Source organism: Urocitellus parryii, chromosome 9, assembly GCF_045843805.1.
Source record: "Urocitellus parryii isolate mUroPar1 chromosome 9, mUroPar1.hap1, whole genome shotgun sequence".
NCBI classification, from domain to species: Eukaryota; Metazoa; Chordata; class Mammalia; order Rodentia; family Sciuridae; genus Urocitellus; species Urocitellus parryii.
Genome location: NC_135539.1, coordinates 65,974,301 through 65,993,421, shown reverse-complemented (window position 1 = coordinate 65,993,421; position 19,121 = coordinate 65,974,301). Strand labels below are relative to the sequence as shown.

General features: G+C 33.5%; 1 protein-coding gene across 7 annotated transcripts in view; it reads left to right on the top strand.

Moving 5' to 3' along the window:
* The window catches only part of Arhgap21 (Rho GTPase activating protein 21), a 135,659-nt gene that overhangs the window by 109,704 nt on the left and 6,834 nt on the right, over positions 1–19,121 (top strand). For 5 of the 7 annotated variants that reach the window (XM_077803030.1, XM_026401183.2, XM_077803029.1 and 2 more), the window contains 14 exons: positions 3,676–3,834; positions 3,943–4,045; positions 6,616–6,652; positions 8,811–8,936; positions 9,901–10,185; positions 12,781–12,845; positions 12,921–13,060; positions 13,613–13,755; positions 14,537–14,692; positions 14,788–14,866; positions 15,368–15,441; positions 15,519–15,608; positions 18,574–18,699; positions 18,871–18,912. In XM_077803030.1, the coding sequence (XP_077659156.1) occupies positions 3,676–3,834; positions 3,943–4,045; positions 6,616–6,652; positions 8,811–8,936; positions 9,901–10,185; positions 12,781–12,845; positions 12,921–13,060; positions 13,613–13,755; positions 14,537–14,692; positions 14,788–14,866; positions 15,368–15,441; positions 15,519–15,608; positions 18,574–18,699; positions 18,871–18,912 (1,625 nt within the window). The remainder of the gene's footprint in view (positions 1–3,675; positions 3,835–3,942; positions 4,046–6,615; positions 6,653–8,810; positions 8,937–9,900; positions 10,186–12,780; positions 12,846–12,920; positions 13,061–13,612; positions 13,756–14,536; positions 14,693–14,787; positions 14,867–15,367; positions 15,442–15,518; positions 15,609–18,573; positions 18,700–18,870; positions 18,913–19,121) is intronic. The other 2 variants (XM_077803031.1, XM_026401187.2) reach the window with 1 other exon arrangement.

Below are 19,121 nucleotides of genomic sequence, written 5' to 3'. Positions count from 1 at the left end.
CTTCATTTTTTAACCCCAGTTCTTTGATTATATAATTCAATTTAATGGGAAAGATTGATAATAGCAAGCTTATAGCCCTAAAATATTCTGTCAATACAAATATTCTGAAAATAATCAGTCATCTTTGTTCTAGTCATGTCATTTACTATATTAAGACATTTAAACTAAAACATGTAAAACACATATTTGTGAACTATAAGTTTGATTATTTAAAAATCTAGAAATTGAAAACATGACAACCCAGTGGTCTTGTTTTTCATTTGAACAACTATCTGTTTTTCTACCTTGGGAAATCTTTGAGGAACTTCATACTGTTCTGTAATGGTTATACTAAATTTACATTCCTGTCAAGAGTTCCCCTTTCTCCACAGCCTTGATAGCCTTTTTGATAATAGCCATCCTATACTGGGGTGAAAAATACATTGAATGCAGAAAGATAAATACCACAGGATCTTATCACATGTAAAATATGAAAAAGTTGACCTTATAGAAGTGGAGAGTAAATAATGGTTACCAGAGACCAGGGAGTGATGAGGGCAGGGGAAAAGGAAGGGAGAAATTTTTTTCAGTGGATACAGAGTTCTTTTTAAGTAGAAGGAATCACTTTTTTAAAAAATTAAATTTTATTTGTATATAACAGCTACACATAGTAGTGGAATTTGTTGTGACATACCTAACACATCACATAATGTGATCAGTTTCAAAAAGAATAACTTCTGATGTTCTGTTGCACAGTAGAGTGACTATAATGTTTCAAAATAGCTAGAAGAGATGATTTTGAATGTACTTACCACAAATGATAAATACATATGATGGATAACCACCCCAATTTGATCATTACATAATGTATATGTGTATTAAAGCATCAGTTATACTTTATAAATGTGTACAACCATTTGTCAGTTTTAAACAATAGCCCCCAAAACATAGTAAAAAAAGAGTTTGAATACCACCAGCAAATCCAGACTCATTTTTTAAAAAAAGCTTGCCTTTGAAATTTTATTTAATTTCTAATACATGTACAATGTAATTTCATTCCCTGTTTTATTTTAAATAATACACATTTTTAAAATTACTTCACAAGGCATGTCATTATTCTCCTAAAAGATTTATTTCACAGCATCTCATAGGTACCCTTTAATAGATATGATGACCACATATGCCCAGAGATAGTTTCTTGGCTTTGAAAAATGTTATCTTACGGGAATATCTTGTCAATTTTTAAAAAAACAGGCTTAAAAATTTTTTTTAGTTGTAAATGGACACAGTACCTTTGTTTGTTTATTTTATGTGGTGCTGAGGATTGAACTCAAGTGTCTCACACGTTCGAGGCACTGAGCCACAATCCTAGCCTCTAAAAATAGGTTTTTATATCTTTCTCTTCTTATCAATTTTTTTCAGTTGCTCTCATGTGAACTATTTTGTAAGTTAAATGTTTTTGATACGAAAATCTCTTTTAATTGTTATACAGTTATACTGCGTAAGCCAGATAGTTTCTACACAATATGGTATTTTCCCATTCATTGCAGTATTTATGAATCTTTATAAAACCCACTTACTGTATCTCTATCATATGAAGAAACTTTTAAATTTTTGATAATTTAAATCCTAATGATAGTTTTAAATACTATAATTTTTAGTAATAAATTTTTATCTTCACTAAATTAGTTTAAAAACTTCACTTATCTCCTTATTTTTAGAGACAGAATTATTGGATAAACTGTCATATACTTAGTAAAAGTGACCTGAAGATTTTAATAATGTTTTCTTTTCTAAAATGTAAAGGTGCTTTTAATAAAAATTGTAAAACCAGAAAACAAGTTTAAGATGTTCAGAATTTATTGATTTAGCATAAAATTTAAATGTTATACTTTTATAGGCATGAGCTCTCCTTGTTGGAATACTGCTAATCATTAGGATGATACAGGAGTCTTAGAATTTGGTCAGAATTACAATAGCTTGATCTTTTAAATAAAAAAAATCTACAGAGACACAGCCACATCAATCTTTATAGCAGTACAATTCCCAATAGCTAAACTGTGGAACCAACGCCCTTCAGTAGATGAATGGATAATAAAATTGTGGATATATATACACAATGGAATACTATTCAGCATTAAGAGAGAATAAAAGTCATGACATTTGCAGGTAAATGGATGGAGTTGGAGAATATAATGCTAATTGAAGTTAGCCAATCCCCCCCACAAAACAAATGCCGAATGTTTTCTCTGATATAAGGATGCTGATTCATAATGGGGTTGGGGGGAAAGCATGGGAGGATTAGAGGAACTCTAGGTAGAATAAAGGGGAGGGAGTATGAGGGAAGGGGCATGGGGGTAGGAAAGATGGTGGAAATGAGATGGACATCGTTACCCTAAGTACATGTATGAAGAGCTAAATAGTGTGACTACTTTGTGTACAACCAGATATGAAAAATTGTGCTCTATATGTGTAATATGAATTTAAAGCATTCTGCTGTCATATATAACAAATTAGAATTTAAAAAATTAAAAATCAAAACCATTTTATCATTGTAATATAAAGGGTATCATAAGACATTTTAAAGATTATAGTTCCATTATTCTATTAAATTACATTCTCTTGGCCTCAAATATTAGAATTTATACTTCTAGTGTTTTTATAAATTTTGATTAAGCTTTTGAAAAGTTTACCAAAGGAAAGACAAACAGAGCAGGACCTCAGGTATCTAACTGGGTTCAAATTCCATCCTAAAGCTTTGAAACTTTATGCAAGTTATTTAATCTGTCTTGGTCTTTGTGAAATAGTACTTCTTATGATTTCACAAGTATTACAGGAAGGAATAATACAAGGTATTTGTAATGGTGCTGATAGTAAGTTGGCTATATGATGGCTGTTATACATGCATGTGAATTTGTATATGATAGAGACAGGTTTTTGGAAACTTAAAATTCATAGTACCTAGAAAATACTCATTTTTCTACAAGGGTTCAACGGTATCTGCTCAAGAAGGCAAATGGGGAAGACCAAAACTAATATCTACCTGAGAAAGAGGGTGCCTTTGTGATTTATACAAAGGTACCAATTAAAATAGCCACAGCTACAAACTGAGCTTTATTGTCTTTCAACAAAAATTGAAGATGCATTTGTGTGGTAGGGAGGGAAGAAGTAAGGAATTGAACACTGAAAGGTAAATATTATCCAAATTACCCTTCTTAGCTTTCTGAATTAATAATTGTAATGCATTTAAAATTTGAAAAGTAGTTTTTTTAGGGTGCTGTATGATTATTACTCTACTTTGGTAAGTTTAAATTCTGAATACCTATAAATTTTGGTACCTTGGTTATCGGTTGGTAGATAAAGCAACTCATTTAAAATATTTGTTATGCTGTTTTCTGAGAATTACTTGAAATTACTAGAGTAAAAGCTGTGTAAATATTTTTAGCAGATCAGATATTTAATTTGTGTGTGGTTTGTTGGTTGAGTATTAAAATCTTTATCTGGGGGCTGGGGTTGTGACTAAGTGGTAGAGCACTTGCCCAACATGTGTGAGGCTCTGGGTTTCATTCTCAGTTCTGCATATAAATAAATGAATAAAATAAGGTCCATCAACAACTAAAAAAGTATTAAAAAGAAATCTTTATTAATACATTTGAGTTTTTAATATTCTAATGTTTATCTTCCCGTTTCTTATAGATGAACCAACTAGCCCTAGCATTGATCATGATATTGCCCATATCCCTGCTTCTGCTGTTATCTCTGCCTCTACCTGTCAAGTCCCCTCAATAGCAACTGTTCCTCCCAGTCTCACAACTTCTGCTCCTTTAATTCGACGTCAGCTGTCCCATGACCAAGGTACATTTAAAGAGTGGTTATACAAATCATATGACAAACAGATCTTTTCACCATTAAGAGAATCTGGAAACCACTTGTAAATGTATGAATATTGGGTTCTAATTACAGAATCTGTTGGACCACCTAGCCTGGATGCCCAGCCCAACTCAAAAACAGAAAGATCAAAATCATATGATGAGGGTCTGGATGATTATAGAGAAGATGCAAAATTGTAAGTCTTGGGTGTACTATTTTAAATATTTGTATATGGATGGGTGTTCAATATAAGTTTGGCATATAGATATGGAATTTAAGGCCTTAGATTTTTCTAATTTCTTGTCATTAGAAAGGCAAAAAATGAAATCCAAGTTGTTACTTGGTAATATATCCAATTGGATTTTTAAATATAATTTTTAAGTCAGTAATACACAAACATGGTATGTATATATACACATACCTGCAACCTCTCAATACCACTCAGGCATAACTGATAGTATTTTCTTGTGTATAATTCTAGAGCTATTCCATGTATAAAATCACTTATATACACTTACATGTGTTTGTGTTCTAATTATTTTGATAAATAAATGAGGGTTGGTGTGCATATGGATCAAGAGATCCTGTAGTTCAGTATTCTTGCCACTTTCTTTTTCATAATTGCTTATATTTCCACTGAAAATATTTAATCCATAATCTAGATCTTATTAGTAGAAATTTAGATTGCTCAAATCTTATGCTTCAACAATACTTCATTGACTATATTACATAAAGTCAATTTAGCATGTTTGAGTAATAAGTCTTACTAGGATTATACATCAAGGGATATGTGTATATTTTTATTTTAATATCTATTGTCAGTTGCTGTTCATAAAGATTATATCAAGTCACATTCCCACCAGAAGTCTCCATTATTCATCAATGCAGTGTATTATTTTTTATTTTAAAAATAAATCTTATGGTATTATATTTTAATTTGAACCATCAATTGAACATCATTTCATGTATTTAACATTTTTTATGAACTGCTTTTTCATATCATTTGCCCATTTTCTGCTGGTTTTTCTTATTGATTTCTGCATAACCTTTAATATAAACAAAACTATCACTTTTCCAGTAATAAGCATTACAAGTCTGTTCCCAGTTCAGAATTTTTATTTGGCTTTTATTTTTAAACCATGAAAAACATGTAAAATGTTTACTGTTGTTAAATTTAGGGAATATGTTTATGGTTTGGGGGTTTTGAATCATACGGAAGATGTCCATCCTAACTCCAGAATTATGAAATTTTGCAATATTTACTTATGTTTTTCTTTTTTGTATATTTACAACTTTGATTTTCCAGTTGTCCCCAAAGCATCTATTGTGACTCATCCTTTTCCCACTGATACACCATCTTTATTACACACTAAATTATTTGTATTTTCTTTTATTTTGGGGCTCTGTTCAATTAATTTTTCCATCTGGTCATATATACCAGATTCGATTAATTACAGTAGTTTTATGTTTCTCTTATTTGGTAGAGGTGTTACCCATTATTTGTGCTTTTTTGAAATTCTGCTGGCTATAAATCAGCCTTTCTAGTTCTTAGATATTTTATTAACATGATATTTAATATTGACCTCTTTTGTAATATAGGATCTTCTTTCTGTCTTTTTTTTTTTAAATTATCTTTGTATAACATACTCTGAAGTATTCATTAGATTTTTATTTCATTATAATGTTGGGCCAGCCACTGTGGTGAGGTATGGCTAGAACACAGTGTTCTAGCCCAGCAGGAGTTTTTCTGATGATCCCAGGTTGGATTTGGGAGCTATTTTAGCCTTTAGTTTCCCCTCACTGAAAGATGTCAGTAACTGCCACATTTCAGTCTCCTTTGTCCTACACTAGCTGTTCACTGCTTCCTACAGAGATGACAGGATTTTGTTTCCTCGTTCTTTTCTCATATCTTGAAGTTTCTGTCACTGACTCTAGCCCTTGTTCCAAACAAGGGGAGGTTGGTTTTGATTTCTCAAACAATAAACTGCAGTTTTGAGATATATAACAAATGGTATCCTCTCTGTGTCCATTTTGTACTTCACTGCATTTAGCCACCCTTCTTTGTACACTTCAATTTAGAGGTAGTAGCCCCCCACACTATTCAAGATTGTATGTCTGTTTCTAATTACCTTGTTGATTGTTATGGTTTCTATGAGGAGAAGATAGTGACATTTTTAGTAATATCTTAAAATTCTGAGTTCTGCAAATGAATTTTGAAAAGTTATTTTGAATTCTTTCATGTTGACTTAAGCCCTTTCTGGAGACAATATTTGTCATTCACCTTCTTGAAAGCACTCACATTGTGGCTGGAGGGTAGTGTTAGGCTGGAACCACCTGGCAGTGCTCTGGGTGCTGCATTTACAGGTCAGGATACCCACCACGCTCTCTAGATGACTGCTGACATCAGCTACTTACAGAGCATAATTAGTAATGTGGAAATCCTTACCCTAGTTTCATAGCCACGATTAACTAATAACAGAAAGACAAGTGTTTATCCTGAGTGGTTTTTTCCTTTTCTTAGATGAGAAAATCCCACACTTTACATAGAAACAGTTTTGATTTGCCAAATAAACTAAGAAAGTTTCTATCATTGAAAATTTAATTATTTATAAAATTATGTTTTTTTTTCATTTACATTGAATAGTGAACATTTAACATGATAATGATAAAATATCAGCTCCTTAATTAAAAGGTTATTTGCAGTCTTCAAATTCTTAACATTAAGGTGTTTTTGTACTAATTGCAAATACACTTCTTTTCCAACAGATCCTTTAAGCATGTATCTAGCCTGAAGGGCATCAAGGTTAGTATTCAGTATTTTTAAAACATCAAGCAAATAAATATTACCTTAGTAGTTTACTTTTCATAAAGAAATATTTTATCCACTGGATATTTAATATTTAAATATCATATAACTTTTATACTGTAACTGTTGACTGCATTTTGGAAAATATTAATGTTTCTAATTTCTACACACATTCACACACTGCTGATTTTTTCAATTTATGGCCCCAAATCTAACTTCTCAGCAATCCTTCTGTATTTTGTTGTGTGTTTATTTTTCTCTCCTTAGAATTATTTCGTGACTTCCCTCCACCCTTTTCTTTCAGCCCACCTCTGTATGTTGTTCTCTAACCTTCGCTCATGCTTCCTTAAGAAAAATAGAAATGATGAGACAGGAATTTCCTTTCTTACCATCTCCAAAAGTATCTGTCACCTGCATTTATGCCCACACTTTGTGCCTTCCTTATCTCAAACATCTTTTTACTTGACACATTATCCTGTGGAAAACCAGTACCCACGGCCTTTGGATTGGGTCATCACTCACTCATGCCTCCTTTTCCTCTGCAAAATCACTTTCCAGTGGCTCATTCACCATTGTATAATAGTTATGTTGTACTATTCCCTACATTAAATGGAAACCTTCCTGGAAACTACTCTCTCCTCTAGATAGCACTCTTCCTTTCACCTCTACTTTTTATATTAATCTCCTTGAAAAGATTGTCTGTTCTCTACTTTAAAGTGCACTGTTCACGCCGAGGTCACCAGAGACAATTCAAGTTCAAAACTAATGATTACTTTTTTTTTCTCAATTTTTTTTAAGTTGTAGATGGACACAATCCTTTATTTATTTTAATGTGCTAAAGATTGAACCCAGTGCCTCACCCAGGCTACGCAAGTGCTCTACCACTGAGCTAAAACCCTAGCCCCTGATTACTTGGTTTTTAATTTACTTGACCTTTCAATATTATCCAACACAATTTTCCATTCCCTTCTTGGAATACTTCCGTGTGCTGGATTCCATCTTAGCATTGTTTCTGCTTTCCTTTTATCTCTAACTCTACTTCACTGGCAGGTTCTGTTTATGCCTAGCATGTACAATGTTGGAATGCTTCGAGCTTGTTCTTACCCATTCTTTATCTACCCTGATTTTTTTGATGATCTTACACAGAGGTATCCCAGTATTTGTGTTGCTTTGATCTTCTCCCCAAACTGCAGCTCATGTAAGCTACTGCCTATATGACATTTTCATTGAGATTTTTAATGAACAGTTCAGCTTTACATGCGCAATATATCTTGATTACCTCAGACTTAGTTTTCCCTGTCTGAATAAATTCACTACTGTTCATCGTTGCTCAAGCCACATTCTAGGAATTAGTCTTGTTTCTTTTAGTTCACTTCCCCCCCCCCACATCAATCCTATTTATTCTCTAAAACATACCCTCAATCTTTGCATACCTCCCTCTTTTCACTTATCTAAGCCACTCATCTGTCTCTTGGATTCCTTCAGTAACTCGCGTAATTCATCTTTTCATCTTGCCCTTTTAGAATCTATCCTTGTGTAGCATTCAGTTAAATCTTTGAATTTAACTAAATGTGAACACATAATGTTACTTCCTGCTTCATCACTTTTTAACAGCTTCCCTTTACTTATCCTACCATAGCCTAAGGACCCTAAACCAAAACATCTAGTAACTCACATTGAACAGTGGATATTTAAAATAATAATGATGAACATACATTCTCCCTGAAATTTTTATCCCTCTAGCCTTTTATGGCAAGCCCTTTTTTCCTCCAGATGTCAACTAAATGTTACTTCTTCAGAGAGGCCTTGCCTCAGCACCACCAACTTATAGTTTCTACTCAGTCCTTGATTATTGCATCTTGCTATTTTCATTTTTCAGTTGGCAAAATCTCAAACTGATCATTTTTTTCTGCTAAAATATGGATTCATGAAAGCAGGAAAAATCAGTTTATATTTTTAAATTCCTTCAGATGACTTTAATAATATTTTTTTAAATAAGACTAGAAATATTTCTTATGCAATTAGGAAGTTAGGATCTTCCAAAAATAGCTCTTCACTTGGAACATAAGACTTTTGGCAAAGCAACTTCAAACATATAAATATTTATAAAGGAAAAAACTGACATTTGACTATGTTTTCTTGGCCTTTTCTGTAGATCACAGATAGTCAAAAGTCATCAGAAGACTCTGGATCCAGAAAAGATTCTTCTTCAGAGGTTTTCAGTGATGCTGCAAAAGAAGGGTGGCTCCATTTCCGACCACTTGTCACCGATAAGGGCAAGGTAGTGTGTTCACTCAGCTCCTGTAAATGTCAGAAATGCAGGCCCCAACACAACACACTGCATTATGTGTAAAATGGAAAGATGTCCAGATTAAAGGGGAAAATATCTCCTTCTGCATAAAGGAAAGATTATTTAAGAAGATTCTAATCTTGATTTTTTTAATATTTTAGTCTTTGTATTCACAATAGGTAGAATATATTCTCTTATATTCTGCTAAGGTAAAAATAAGAAGAACTCTCTTATTAGTTTACTAACCATAGATAATGACAGAGTAGGCCTTTATGAAGTGGCATTTCTCCTATTCATAATTTTTGTTTTTGTTTTAAGTTGCCTTTATAATTTTCTTATTTTATTTTACAAATATTAGATTATATAAATGAATACCAATATATGCTTCATCAGGTAGACTCCAAATATAATAAAGAATTTCCTATAATATTTGGTCAGCTTGTTTATGAGAACATTTTAATATTGTAAGAATTTAAAATTTTTTAGAGGACTTACTTTGGATATGGATATTTTTGCTTTACCATACATATAAAGTTGATCAGCTTTGGTAACTTAATTCATCATTTGTACATGTCGTTTTGGAAATTTCTTCTGCAGTGTTTATCATTTTCAAGCTAAGACTTAAGACCCATTTTTATCTAGAGATTTTTCTGATTGATTTTTTAAATTTTCCATTTCCTTGGCATTTTAAATATATTTTGCAAAACTTTAATTTCTTTTTTGATTTTATCTTTCCAACTAAAGTTAGCATTTCACTATCCTCAATTTTGATATGAATACATTGCCTAATTTGGTTATATATACAAAGTATATATTAAGGTAAATTAGACACCTTCTATACTAGGTGTGTGTTTGTGTCTATATGCACATGTTAAAGGTGTTGTTTAATATGCTTATCCTGTCACAAAGATTTAGCCTTATGTTATATATTCATGGAATGATTTGTGTTTTCTAGCGTGTTGGTGGAAGTATTCGTCCTTGGAAACAGATGTATGTTGTACTTCGGGGCCATTCTCTGTACTTGTACAAAGATAAGAGAGAGCAGATGCCTCCTTCTGAGGAAGAGCAACCCATCAGTGTTAATGCTTGCCTGATAGACATCTCTTACAGTGAGACCAAGAGGAAAAATGTGTTTCGACTTACCACATCCGATTGTGAATGTCTATTTCAGGCAGAAGACAGAGATGATATGTTAGCATGGATCAAGACTATCCAGGAAAGTAGCAACCTAAATGAAGAGGTAGGTGTTAAGAATCTGATACATTTTTACAAAACATTATAATGTGCAATTTTTACTTAAAAAATGGACAATCAAAATGAAAGCTCAAGTGTACTTATTAGATTATTTTCACTTATTGAAAAAATTACCATTCCTGAACTAGAAACATAGACTATTCATATTTTGCGGACCTTCTCAGAAGCAATAAAACACAGGTAGGAGACCCATGTTCTTAGTCCTGATCATTCTAGTCATCCCTTGCTAAATGTGGAGGATTGGTTCTAGGACCCTTCCTGGCTACCATAATCTGCAGATGCTCAAGTCTATTATATAAAATAGTATAGTATTTGCATATGTCCTACAAACACGCTCCTGTGTACTTTAAATCTGTACCTATAATACCTAATACCATGTGAATGCTAAGAAAATCATTGTTACACTGTATCATTAAGGGAATAATAAGACAAAAAGTCTATTTCAGATGAGGGACTTGTGAATAGAGAGGGTCAATTGAACCTTTATGTCCAAATTCTTCTGTGTCTTTGCCCTGCTTTCAAAAGCAGGATTATTGTAGGCTTAGGTTACAGTGAAAATATACACACCTGCAATCACAGTGACTCAGGAGGATCACAAATTCAAGGCCAGCCTCAGCAACTTAGCAAGACCCTATTTTAAAAAGGGCTGAGGATATATAGTTCACTGTTGGAGTGTCCCGTTTTCAATCCCCAATACTGTGGGGAAAAAAATTACTATGTAAAGGCAGAGATACTGGCATGATTTTTGTTAATTGAATTGTATAGGCAAAAATATAGCCTAGGGGGTAGTATAGTAGTTGGTTTCTAAGAAAATGTACATTATCTAAAATTATAAGCCAGCTTTTATTTTTAATAGGGAATAAAGTTTCTGAGAGTTTATAGCAGGGTTCAGTAATAAAGATAGTTTTAAAGGTATATAGCTATAAACTCTGTGGGGGAAAAAAAACAGCAATGATGAAATCAAACTTTTGCTCAAGAGTACTACTTTTTTTTTCCTTCATATTATTAACTAAGTTTTCCTCCCACATTATTCTGACTTCATGTGATGACCCCCAAAAGCACACCAGATTCTTTTCTTTTGCTCTCATTATTCAGAATGTTCCTTGTAAAGCCATACAAATTATGTTCTCCAATTTAATCATTTTCATTGTAATATAATTCAAATTATGAAAACTTAATACCATGAGGAAAAGTGCCTGTTGCTTCTTCCTTTGGTAGTTTTCCCCCTGCCTTGATGATAGTTAATTTTTAACACCAGATCTTTATCAACACAACCTTTGTTTTGCCACCGCTTACTGTAGACAGCATCAGACCTAAATTCTGTGAAAGAAACAGGGAGAATAATTCACAGATGTAGATTCAGCTTTAAGTAATGGTTTAAAGGAGTTCCCATTTAATAAATACCAGCTGTGTGTTATTTGTGTATTAGGCATAGTATCATTAAAATTCCTCAGATGATTTCATCTGAAACAACCGTTTTGAGGTTTGATGGAGATACTGCTCGTGAAGAATGTAACATATTGCCTGGCAGTTAATAAACATTGACTCAGTGTCAATCATCATTGTCATCTAATCTTAAAACAGGGATATTTCCCCTAGTTTTGAGCATTAAAAAAATGATTCACTGAGCATAAGCCATATGGCAGACACTGTTTTTTAAAAAAGTTTTATAGTTGTAGCTGGACACAATACTTTTATTTATTTATGTGGTGTTGAGGATCGAACCCAGTGCCCCATACATGCAAGGCAGCGAGGCAAGTGCTCTACCACTGAGCCACAATCCCAGCCCTGGCAGACACTATTTATAAACATTTTACGTGAATTAATCTTAGCAATCATATAAAATGTGTCCTATTAATATCATAATAATTTTATAAATAAGAAAACTGTGTCAAACAGAGATTAAATAATTTCCCCAGGATTACAAATTTAATGTAAGAGTTAGGATTTAAATTAAGGCAATCTTATTCTAGATCTTACTCATCTGATTCATTGGAAAAGTCCATTGAAAACTTTGGAATGAAACAAAATTTTTTGTAAATTGTCTTTCATTATAAGCAAAATAAACTAAAAAAAATTGAGGACACACATCAATGTATAATTGGAATCACTAGGAAAAAATTATGTTCAGCTTTGGATTTATCATTTTATAAACACTAACCCGCTGAGGTTAAAAAAACAAGTTCTTGATAATCTGCCCCTTCTAATACTAACTGACCCTCAATCTCACTGTTACTACAAATTAATAATAACTACAAATTATTAATTACTAAATTCTGGCAGTATTTTTCCATCTTTTATCCAAGAGTATTAAGTGCTGATCCTTTAAGTATTAAACTCTGCTGCCCTGTCATTTATTTAGAATGACAGATCAATAAGTATTGAACAACTTCTTACTTGCTGGAAATATTCTAATTATTGCGTGAATACAGAAAATAAAACTTTGGCAATGTCAGGAGGTAACTGGAACATTTTTCACATAGTGATGTTGAATAGAGGCTTTAAAATGGCCCCACTCATAAGAATCTCCTATTTATGTTTGGAATTGACTTTTTAATATTACCTTCTGTTTATTCTGTAGGACACTGGAGTTACTAACAGGGATTTAATTAGTCGGAGAATAAAAGAATATAACAATCTGATGAGGTGAGAATCCCTTCGTGCCTACAGTTAATTTGGATGTGAAATAGGAAACCATTAAGAAATGTTTATTTCTCTTAGCAGCAAAGCAGAACAGTTGCCAAAAACACCTCGCCAGAGTCTCAGCATCAGGCAAACTTTACTTGGTGCTAAATCAGAGCCAAAGACTCAAAGCCCACATTCTCCAAAGGAAGAATCTGAAAGGAAACTTCTCAGCAAAGGTACTGATGTTAGCTTTCTGGGTAAATTTAACAAATAAAGTGTTTAAAATTGGGATCTTAAAGGTATTTTCATGTTTTTCTGTACCATTTCTACTGACTCAGACCCAGGGTCAGCTATCTTAAAGATCACTAGAGACCTAGTGTAGGCTAATGGGACCTTTTCCTTTAAAGTGAGGCCCAAGACACCAGATTCTGTAATCAAAACAAGGTAAAGGAGAATGTAACACAAAAGAGACATGGCAGATTTGAGTGACTCCGAATGCAGATGCTACCATTGTGAAATGGAACCAGTAGTTTTGTTGATTGTACTTCCTTGCTGTTTTAAAGAAAATCATGATATGGACTGTAAAAGGGTGAAGAAGTATTATTATCTGTTACATTATATGGAAGGTTAAAGGGAGTGGCCATTTAGGAAGAGATTTAAATATTTTAGATAAATGTAGGGTGTTTTACATAAGAGGATTCCAATTAATATAAAGGATTGTTAGTCATGATTTAAATACTCTTATTTCCGTTTTCTTATGTGATTTTATTTTCAATAACAATCAAAAGATGATACCAGTCCCCCAAAAGACAAAGGCACATGGAGAAAAGGCATTCCGAGCATTATGAGAAAGACATTTGAGAAAAAGCCTACTGCTACAGGAACATTTGGCGTCCGACTGGATGATTGTCCGCCAGCTCATACTAATCGGGTAGGAGACACCAACCAGCCGGGTTTCCTGAATTCATTCATTCATTTGTAATTATAGGATCTGAGTGTACAGCCTTTCAGATAATAGGGACTGCTTCCTCTGTTGAGCATTTTCCTCTTCATCCAGATCTTAGTTTCCACGAGTTACTCTGACCTGTATAAGTAATTTTATATATAATACTTTTTTCCAATGTATTAACTCTAAAATAGAATTATTTAGTCATTAAGAATGTGTCTGAGGGCTGGGAGTATAGCCCAGTTGGTAGCCTTGCAAGCTCAAGGCCTCGTGTTCAATCCCCAGCATACCGCACCCCCCCAAAAAAAAAGTGTCAATATGAATTTATTTTCTGTCTTTTGCATCTTACAAGTATGATAACAGCCTTATTAAGTACACGTATATTGGTTTACAACTCCATGCTAAGATGCATATTGTGAGTTGATTGCTACTGTATCCCATGTCTTCTCTTGACCTTATTCCTGTTTATTCTCCTAAACTGTTTCCACATCCTTCTTAATTATTCCTTTCCTTTCTAGATCATCTCCCTGAGGGCTTTTTATGTTCTGTGTTGACCTGTTCATTCTCTTCCCACTCTCTCAAAAAATGTCATGTTGGTTCGATTTATTCCCAATTTCTGAATGTCTATATTTTCTATTTTAGTTTTTCATAATGGCAATTTACATATTTCCTTTTGGATGAAAGGGTACTTGTAGCTGTGATATAGAACTACTATCTGAACATAAATTTTTGTGTTAAATAAAAATGTTTATTTCTTGTTTTGCAGTATATTCCATTAATAGTTGATATATGTTGCAAATTAGTTGAAGAAAGAGGTCTCGAATATACAGGTATTTACAGAGTTCCTGGAAATAATGCAGCCATTTCAAGTATGCAAGAAGAACTCAACAAGGGAATGGCTGATATTGATATACAAGATGATGTAAGTTTGTTTATTTCTATTTGAATAACTGATCTGTTTTCCTCCTTTTGCTAATATTGGCCAAAAAATACTGTATTTCTGTTTTGCTTACCTAGAAATGGCGAGATTTGAATGTGATAAGCAGTTTACTAAAATCCTTCTTCAGAAAACTCCCTGAACCTCTCTTCACAAATGGTAAGTTAACTCCCATGAAAGCTGCCAGAGAAACAGTCCACATTACAACTGTTAGAAAACCATAGACTGATGGAACCAAAAATATATATATATTTTGTTGAAGGAAACAGAAGGTTGTGTTTAGTTATATAGTGAAAAACAGAATTTCTAAAAATATTTCCATTCAGGGAAAAAATATATTTTCCTGTTCATTATTGTTTTAGTCAAAAGTTTTCACACATAATAAGATACCATTAATAGGAAAACTTACAGAAATTTGAATGCTACATGGGCCACTGTAGTGGTTGGGGGGAAAACTGGACAGGCTGTGTGAACAGAAAATTTCACTGAATCTTCTTCTATTTATTATATGGTTTTTAAACTTCAAACTTTATCTAAAATGTAATTTGTAGACATTTACATTTCGAAGGCCAAGTTATTTGGGAATCTTCTACTTTTCATTGTGTTTAAACCTTTACAGGGTTACCTAAAGATAAATTGTTTTATTCTTATTGTTGTCAGATAAATATGCTGATTTTATTGAAGCCAATCGTAAAGAAGATCCTCTAGATCGGCTGAAAACATTGAAAAGACTAGTAGGTATTATTTTTTTAGTTTGGGAGGCACAACTAAAATTCAACATTTGAATCCATCATAAAATAATATGTTTTAGATCCACGATTTGCCTGAACATCATTATGAAACCCTTAAGTTTCTTTCGGCTCATCTGAAGACAGTAGCAGAAAATTCGGAAAAAAATAAGGTATGTGAAGTGCATGTTTAAGAAATATAATTTTAGTGGCTTTAGTTTAAAAGATATCCTTCATTGCTTCATGCCCAATTGTCAAAAATAGGTTTAGAATTCAACAAAAAAACTCCAAAAATACATCAAACTGGCTGAAGAGCACTCCTTAATTTTTTATTTGTTCTTTTTATTTATATGTGACAGTATAATGTACTTTGGTATATTATAGATAGATGGAGTATAACTTCTTGTTCTGTGGTTGTACATAATGTAGAGTTACCCTGGTTATGTATTTATATATGAACAAAGGAAAATTATGTCAAGTTTATTCTACTCTTTTATATTCCCCTCCCCACTTACCTCCTCATTGTGTGTTGGCATCCATATATCAGAGAGAATATTCAGCCTTTGGTTCTTTAGGATTGGTTTATTTCACTTAGCATGATAGTCTCTAATTCCATCCAATTACTGGCAAATGCCATAATTTCATTTTTCTTTATGGCTAAGTAGTATTCCATTGTGTAGTATGCAGCACATTTTCTTTATCCATTTGTCTGTTGATGGGCACCTAGGTTGTTTCCATAGTTTAGCTACTGTGAATTAAGCTGCTATAAACATTGCTGTGGTTGTGTCACTATAGTATGCCAATTTAAAGTCCTTTGCATATATATGGAGGAGTCAAACAGTGGTTCCATTCCAGCTTTTCTGAGGAATCTTCATACTGCTTTCCATATGGTTGCATCAATTTGCAGTCCCACCAGCAATGTATGAGCGTACCTTTTCCCCCCCATTCTCGCCAACACTTAATGTTATAATTGTATTCTTGATAAATTGCCATTCTGACTAGAGTGAGATGGAATCTCAATGTAGTTTTTAGTTTGCATTTCTCTAATTGCTAGAGATGTTGAGCATTTTTTTCATATATTTGACCTTTTGTATTTCTTCTGTGAAGTGCCTGTTTAGTTCCTTTGCCCTTTTATTGATTGGGTTATTTGCTTTTTTTTGTTAAGTTTTTTGAGTTTTTTCTATATTCTGCAGATTAATGCTCTGAGGTGCAGGTGGCAAAGATTTTCTCCCATTCTGTAGGCTCTCTCTTCATGGACTTGTTTCCTTTGCTGTGAAGCAGCTTTGTAGTTTGATGTCATCCCATTTATTGATTTTTGATGTTATTTCTTGTGCTCTTGTTGAGGAATTCCATTCCTAAGCCAACATGATGGAATTTGGGCCTACTTTTTCTTCTTGTAAGCACAGGATCTGTGGTCTAATGCATACTTTCCTTATCCACTTTGACTTGAGTGTTGTGCAGGGTGAGAGACAGGGTTTCAATTTCATTCTGCTACATATGTATTTCCAGTTTCTCCAGCACCATTTTTTGAAGAGGCTGTCTTTTCTCCAATGTATGTTTATGGTGTCTTTGTCTGTATGAGATAACTATTTATATGGGTTTGTCTCTGAGTCTTCTATTCTATACCATGGGTCTTTGTGTCTGTTTTTGTGCTAATACCATGCCAGTTTTGTTACTGTAGCTCTGTAGTATAATTTAAGGTCAGGTATAGGGATGCCTCCTGCTTCACTTTTTCCCTTGAGGATTGGTTTGGTTATTCTGGGCCTCCTCTTTTTCCAAATGAATTTCATGACGGCTTTTTCTGTTTCTATAAAGAACATCATCAGAACCTTAATAGGAATCGCATTAAATCTTGGTAGCATTTTTGGTAGTATGACCATTTTGACAGTATTAATTCTGCCTATTCAAGAACATGGGAGATCTTATCTTCCCTTTTCTTTTCTAAGGTTGAAGAGTACTCTTAAAAGCAAAATATCTACAAATACCAGTTGTCACTATTTTGGGGGAGTGGGGTGCTGGTGATTGAACTCAGAGGCACTCACCCACCAAGCCACATGCCTATCCCTATTTTGCATTTTATTTAGAGACAGGGTCTCACTGAGTTGCTTAGCACCTCACTTTTGTGGAGGCTGGCTTTGAACTCGTGATCCTCCAGCCTCAGCCTCCCTAGCTGCTGGCCTTACCGGCATGCACCATCGCGCCCAGCCAGTTGTCACTATTTTAAAGAAGGTTATTCATGTTATATTTATCCAGCATGAAAAAGAAACATTACACTTTTTCAGCTGCATATCACCTTTTTGAGCAGGTAATGTATATACACGGTATACAGTGAAAAATAATATTTTGTTTTAAACAGGTTTTTCTCCCCCTTTTAACACCACCACATTATTAAACAACTAAATTTACTAGAATATTAATATTCATGTTCTGTTTGACTCATTTTTAAAATGTCTCTTATTTGTTTAAATATCTAGACAAAATTCACACATTGTATTTGGTGACATAATTATTCATCCTTTTCCTCAGTGATAATCATTACAGTGTTAGCAAAATGATGATTTTCTCATTTTGTGACATTACTCCCTTAAAGTTCTCCAGAAACCAACAAGACCGAGAAGAAAATAAGAGAACACCAGAAGCTAGGAATACCACTATCACTCCCTTTCTTCAGAGTGCTTTCAGTTTAAGATAGAGAATAATGTATATGTTCAGGTCAGTTCAGTGGCCATGCATGATCTGGAAGTAGCGCTCAATTATAATAAGGTTGAATTATGAAATGAGCAGTATCAACCCCTATTGCTTGCAGATCCAGAAGATAACAGCAGTGTCAGGCAATGTCCTAAATTGTGATAGGACTACAAAGGGTTAAAAAAATTGCTTTGTATTTTTTTCCTCTGTCAGAAATAACTTTTTAGATCTAAAATGCCAGACCTACAAAGGGAATTCTTATATTAAAATTTTTGGGGGGCAGGGGATGTGGCTCAAGCGGTAACGCACTCACCTGGCATGCTCGGGGTGCTGGGTTCGATCCTCAGCACCACATAAAATAAAAATAAAGATGTTGTGTCCGCTGAAAAATAAATATTAAAAAATTCTCTCAATTTTTTTTTAATTTTCCACCATCATTTATTCTTTCAGATGGAACCAAGAAACCTAGCAATTGTTTTTGGTCCAACTCTAGTGCGAACATCAGAAGACAACATGACCCACATGGTCACACACATGCCCGACCAGTATAAGATTGTAGAGACACTCATCCAGCATGTAAGTTCGTTCTTCATCTCCGAGACCATTCATTTTCATGAGCAGCTGATACTTGGTAGGATAGAATTTGGTCTTTTTTTTTTTTGTCTAAAAAAACTATCCTTCAAGATATAAAGTATATTTAGGGGGTTATTTAATTTTTCTTTTCACCTCTTTTATTTTAAATTTTAGCATGACTGGTTTTTCACGGAAGAGGGTGCTGAAGAACCTCTTGTAAGTATTGTGCAGCAGCATTTGCACTCAGTTATTTTCATTTGGGACTCAAGATCCTGATGCTACAACAATGTCAACCTCCCGCTTTGTATGCTATTGCCCGCTTTGCATCCTGGAAGCAGGTCTCTAGCTCCTTAGTCTCTGATCATATAAAGCTTTTTTTGCAGTTAATGATATATAACCAATATAAAAATGTTAAGCACAAGCAC